General features: G+C 39.5%; 1 protein-coding gene across 1 annotated transcript; it reads left to right on the top strand.

The window, feature by feature from the left end:
• The first annotated feature begins 1,780 nt into the window (after positions 1 to 1,780).
• On the top strand, positions 1,781 to 5,858 carry LOC149140584 (disease resistance protein RUN1-like). The gene is made up of 4 exons (XM_089447292.1): positions 1,781 to 2,792; positions 2,917 to 4,000; positions 4,108 to 4,383; positions 4,528 to 5,858. The coding sequence occupies exons 1-4, from the start codon at positions 2,251 to 2,253 to the stop codon at positions 5,599 to 5,601; spliced, it is 2,976 nt and encodes a 991-aa protein (XP_089303418.1). The 5' UTR covers positions 1,781 to 2,250; the 3' UTR covers positions 5,602 to 5,858.
• Positions 5,859 to 6,516: the final 658 nt, after the last annotated feature.

Here is a 6,516-nt window from a genome sequence, read left to right on the forward strand (position 1 = left end):
AATTTAATAATGCAGTTGTGGATGTAATTAATATAAAATGAAATGAAATGACATTTTAAGGTCCACGAGACTAAAAATAGTCTATGAGACCATTAGATCCTTGTTTTTCCCTTTTTGCAATTCAATCTTTTTCGATTCAAATTGATGACGAGTTGGCCCAACCTTCCAATAATCCCCTCGCTAAAAATACAAATGTTCTCATAACTTTCTCTAATATCTTTGAATGCATCACATTCCAAAATGAAATGTTTTTCCGATTCCACAGCCCCAGTAAGTTGGTCCTTAATTGAGCAAGAACCTTTGCCCTCCACGAAATGCTAGCTCCAATGAACTCTTTTTCTTGTAAATCACACGTAGGGTTGAATTCCTCAATGTAATATTTCTTCTTTCTACCCAACTCTTTTCCCCATACCTTTTTACGAAACTTCTCCATGTATATTTATAGTATATCAACCATATTTATTAATGTGATTGTGTTAGTTATATAAATACCAATTATTAAAATATATCCAAACTATAATTATATATCATAAAATTATATCAAATCTATGTAAAACAATAGTATATCTAAACTTAAATAATATATATATATATATATAATATTTAAAATATTAAATCAAATTCAACGCGATGTATATCTAATAATTTTTTTTATTTTTTTTATAAATATTGGAAATGAAATTTATCCAACAATTATGCTGGTAAGACCATTAAGTTAAAAGAAATTTAACAATTTAATGATTGATTAAAGCAGTGAAGGATGTGAAGTTGTCGTAACATTTATTTGAAATCCATGGCTAGTGTTGTCTATGGAATAACATCAACCGCCAACTGTCGTGGATAGTGAATCGAACACAAAATATCTCGTCGCAGTCAAAAAAGATGAATGGTCTGCGGGGAAACGCGTAAAATGCGGAATGGGTACACCACGAAATTACCACGCACTTGCTTTTTATGTCGGTGGATGCCACCTGTTTTGGTCGGAGACTTAACGTCTCATCACCAAAAATCATATCATGGGTTGGTGGATGCAAAGCTGGTTTGCATAAACGATTGGGTCGTGGACAGTGAATCGAACACAAAATATCTCGTCGCAGTCAAAAGAGACGAATGGTCTATCCAAAGCATTTGGTCGACGGAGAAACGCGTAAAATGCGGAATGGGTACACCACGAAATTACCACGCACTTGCTTTTTATGTCGGTGGATGCCACCTGTTTTGGTCGGAGACTTAACGTCTCATCACAAAGAATCATATCATGGGTTGGTGGATGCAAGCTGGTTTGCATAAACGATTGGGTCCCAACTGAAGGAATCATATCATGGGTTGGTGGATGCAAGCTGGTTTGCATAAACGATTGGGTCCCAACTCAAGGAATCTTATCTTTGGTAAAGCAGATTTGCGCGCATGCAGATGGGTTGGTGGATGCAAGCTTGTTTGCATAAACTATTGGGTCCCAACTGAAGGAATCTTATCTTTGGTAAAGCAGATTTGCGCCAAGGAATTGAACGCAGGCCTTCCAAAGGCTTTATGCGTACAGGAACTGATAGATGGCAATGGTCAATAATGCTGTGACACGACGAAGGGGAAATTGCCAGGAAACTTGATGCTTGCTGTGACGAAATTGAAAGGAAACTCGATGCTTGCTGACAGGACGAAGGGAAAATTGGCCCAAAATATTAAATCAAATTCAACACGATGTATATCAAATGCAACGAATCATATGATGGGTTGGTGGATGCAAGCTTGTTTGCATAAACTATTGGGTCCCAACTGAAGGAATCTTATCTTTGGTAAAGCAAATTTGCGCAAGGAAATGAACGCAGGCCTTCCAAACGCTTTATGCGTACAGGAACTGATAGATGGCAATGGTCAATAATGCTGTGACACGACGAAGGGGAAATTGCCAGGAAACTTGATGCTTGCTGTGACGAAATTGAAAGGAAAATTGGCCCGAAACTTCATGCTTCCCAATTCCACCGTTCAGATTACGATATAATTCAATATATATCGCTACTTGGTTTGCTCAAGGAAATGAGAAGCTCAGTAATCAACCACATTCCAGAGCTGTTTTGTTTTCACTCGTGTGCCCAAACATTGGGGTGTTGATACACACACAAGAATAGCAAAGGCGCAGCTGGTAAGTTGCTTGTCCTCCATAATCTTTCTGACGCAAATATTGAGTCTCACCGCACTTTCTCGATCTCTGCAAAATATCTTCGATCTTACTTTTCTGTTATTCTGTATCCAATGGCAAACGTTAACTTTCCCCCCGCCCGTGACGGAACATCCTCCGCATCCACCTCCCAGGGCAATACCAACAGCTATGTGTATCAAGTGTTTCTAAATCACCGCGGTCCTGATGTCAAGCAAGGACTCGCTGCCCAAATCTACCGTCGCCTTAAATCTCTAGGATTATCAGTTTTTCTGGACCAGAAAGTACTGGAACGAGGAGAGAAGTTAGATCCCCAAATCGAAGGGGCTATTCGAACAGCCTCTGTTCATGTAGCGATATTCTCGCCAAATTATGCTCAATCTAGATGGTGTCTCCATGAACTCGTACAGATGTTGGAGTCGGGGTCCACAATAATTCCGATCTTCTACAAAGTCGAGCCCGCAGATCTTCGGTGGACGCGCGGCGGAGATCGAGCTTATGCTAGAGATTTGGGCGAGCTTGAAAGGAAGAGAGCATCTGATTCTCAGGAACCACGGTACGACACCAAGACCATAGAAAAATGGAGGAATGCTCTTTCTGCTGTGGCGGATATAGTCGGTTTTGAGCTGAAGGACAAGTAAGACCCTCCAACTCTCCCTATTATTTGAGTTTTGTACTTTGCTGGCTTCATAATTATATAACAGATTATTTATGTAGATATTTCTCGTTAGTCGATTAACTGTGATTTGAATATTGTTCAGGGAAGAGTCGCAGCTCGTCGAGGAGGTCGTCCAACAAGTTGCGAAAAAGTTTGGCAAACGGCCTCTCAACGTCGCCAAATATCCTACTGGCCTCGATGAAAAAATTGAAGATGTGGACCGGAAATTGTCACTGCAGCGGAAAAACGAGAAGGTTACAGTTTTGGGAATTGTAGGTCTTGGCGGGGCCGGGAAATCTACCCTGGCTAAACAATTCTTCAACCGAGAGAGATTAAAATACAATCGATCTTGCTTCTTATTTGATATCAGATCCAAATCTTTACCTTTCCTGCAGAGTAGCCTTCTTAACGATCTGGATCAGTCGAATGAACAGATAAATAGCGTCGCTGAAGGGATAGAGAGGCTCAAAACAGTTTCTGAACGGTCTCTTATCATTTTAGATGATATTGATCATATTGATCAACTGGATGCATTATGTGCACCGGTTAGAGATACTATCGATGTAGGTAGCTTAATTTTAATTACATCTCGCAATAAGGATGTACTTATAAGCGCAGGTATTGGAGAGTCATCCATTTACACACTGAAAGGTCTCAATGGAGAGCACTCGCAAGAGCTCTTTTGCTGGCATGCCTTCGGTCAAAGCAGTCCTGTTGTAGGATTTGAAAAAGTGGTTGAGAAGTTTTTGAATGTCTGCAATGGTTTGCCCCTTTCGCTTAAAGTGCTTGGGGCGCTTCTACATGGAAAAGACGATTTGAAGCTTTGGAATGCGCAATTGCGCAAAACCCCCAAAGTACTTCCCGAAGATATACGGAGCACACTTAGAATTAGCTATGATGCTCTAGATGAGGAGGAAAAGCAAATATTTTTAGATATCGCCTGTTTCTTTATAGGGGAAGACAGGGATACCGCTATAAGAGTATGGGATGGATCCAACTGGGAAGGGTCGCTGGGTCTTTTGACGCTGGAAAACAGATGCCTGGTGGAGGTGGACAGTGAGAACTGTCTCAGAATGCATGACCACCTTCGAGACCTAGGCAGAAAGATAGCTGAAGATCCAGAATATCCCCGTCGTCTTGGGCATTTCACAGAGAATCTTCTTCATAATATGTCTGGCCAATCATATGTAAGTATTCTGAAGCTTTCGACGGATATTCAAAATAGCTTTGTGTTATAAAAATTGTCTCGCAATTTTGAATTCTTAAAACTAACAGCTGGGGTTGAACAATTCAGGTGCGTGGAATTAGCATGGTTCACGGGAATGGCCCTGAACAACAATCTTTTGAAAACTTTGCCGGCAGCTTCAATCTAAGCAGGTTGCAGCTGCTTAGGACTGAAAGTGACTCTGTTGAACGAATATTCAGCAGTGAACAGTTACCACCGCTAGTATATCTGCACTGGAAGAACTGTCCGAAGTCCTCTTTAGCTCCCTCGATTCCATCAAATAATTTAAGAGTGTTACATATAGAGGGGGATCAACTGGAAACACTCTGGCAACATGAATTTCAGGTGGTCATTTGTTTTCTTAACAGATCTATTTACCTTTTTTAATAGTGTATGAATTGTTGTACTAGCGTGTTGTTATCGTATGACACAATGCGAAAAAGCTGTAGAGGCTCAAACTCACTTTAATAATGCATGTGAACATTGCAGGCACCTCTGCAATTGAGAGAGTTGCATATTGATGCTCCCTCTTCAAAGGTTCCAAAGTCCATTGGAAAACTGAAGCACCTTGAAAAAGTTTTTCTGAACACTCGTTATCTTGAAACTATTTCAAATGAATTTTGGAACTTATCAGGACTCCAAAGTCTTCACTTCAGGTTCGGCCTACTGCAGACGCTACCAGAGTCTATTGGGAACCTAACGGGCCTCCAAAGCCTTCACTTAAATTGGTTCAGCAATCTGCACACACTCCCAGAATCGGTTGGGAACCTGACGGGCCTCCAAAGGCTTGACTTGAGCAGGTGCTACACTCTGCAGACACTCCCAGAATCGCTCGGGAAGCTGACGGGCCTCCAATGTCTTAATTTGAAAGAGTGCTCCTCTCTGGAGACGCTCCCAGAGTCGATGAGAGAGCTGACGGGCCTCCAACGTCTTGACTTGACCGGGTGCCGCGATCTGAAAAGGCTCCCAAAGTCGATGGGAGAGCTGACGGGCCTCCAACGTCTTGACTTGACCGGGTGCCGCGATCTGAAAATGCTCCCAAAGTCGATGGGAGAGCTGACGGGCCTCCAACGTCTTGACTTGACCGGGTGCCGCGATCTGAAAATGCTCCCAGATTGGGTGGGAAACCTGACGGGCCTCCGACGTCTTGACTTGAGTGGCTGCTACGGTCTGCAGACGCTCCCAGACTCGGTGGGAAACCTGACGGGCCTCCGACGTCTTGACTTGAGTGACTGCTACGGTCTGCAGACGCTCCCGGAGTCGGTGGTAAACCTGACGGACCTCCAACATCTTGACTTCTTCGGCTGCCGTTTCAATCTTCAGATGCTCCCAATGTCGGTTGCGAACTTAACTGCGCTCGGCCATATTGATTTCGGTGGATGTTTCTTTTCAGCGATCCTGCCCTGCAATGAACAGGGAAGGCCTTGGATAACTAAGCGAAAGCGAACTATCAGAACGACAAGAAGTATCAGAGAGAGCAGAGACTCAAACACAGAATTTAGAATTCAACGTTCGCTGATCAAGTATTTATACAAGATAGAGAAAATTCTGGAGATTGATTAGGGCAGTGACTTCTTCAGAAAGCTTGCCCATTAATTATCAATGGATTCTAAAACCTGCAATAAAACTTCTGTTGAATTCTAAGTGAGGGGAGTTGGAATTAGTTCCTTCCAAAAAAAACCCCGCTAGTAAAGAAAGCTGCACTTCAAATGCTCAATGCACGAACTTTTTGTAATATGTGGATGCGAGGACGAACATGGTCCTGCAATTAAGATTGTTTTCAAACATTTCATTTATTAATGTCAAGATGGTTTATTTTATGATGCATAAGTACAACTATAAGTGGTTCAAAGGTCCACATAAAATCTGATAAGTGATTTTATTGGAATTTTTTGTGTATTAATCCTAAATCACATAATTCACATTTTAAGGTTATAAAATATCATTATTTTAAGTTATTAAATTAACCTCGTAAAATTTAATGAAAAAATTAAATGTAAATGAACATTCGAAATATTTTCCTGTTAAATTAAATTAAATTTAAAAAAAATTATATTAAAATTTATTAGTATTATTATATTTATAAATTTATTAGATTGATATTTAATTGTACCAAAAAAAATTATTATTAAAAATCCATTTAATAATAAAAATCCAGCCCATAATTTATTTATGTAATTTTTAATATTTTTTCAATTACCTATTAATAAATTTAACTAAAAATATTAAAAAATATATTTTAACTCGAAAGATTTTCTTTATTTTAATTCTTTATCTCTATAACTCTAAACTCTTTATTATTTTAAAAATTTTAAATAAAATTTTATATTTGTATTTGTATTTTCAACCTTTAAAGCTCTCAATTTATATTTAAGTACTTATCATTTTAACAAATTTACATTTTAATATATACATCTATAAGTTTACATTTTAATATATACATCTATCAAATGTATAAAGACAAAATCAAAAGTTTTA

This window comes from Pinus tabuliformis, chromosome X (assembly GCF_031772625.1).
Source record: "Pinus tabuliformis cultivar Carrire ecotype Pingquan chromosome X, CPIR1, whole genome shotgun sequence".
Taxonomy (NCBI): Eukaryota; Viridiplantae; Streptophyta; class Pinopsida; order Pinales; family Pinaceae; genus Pinus; species Pinus tabuliformis.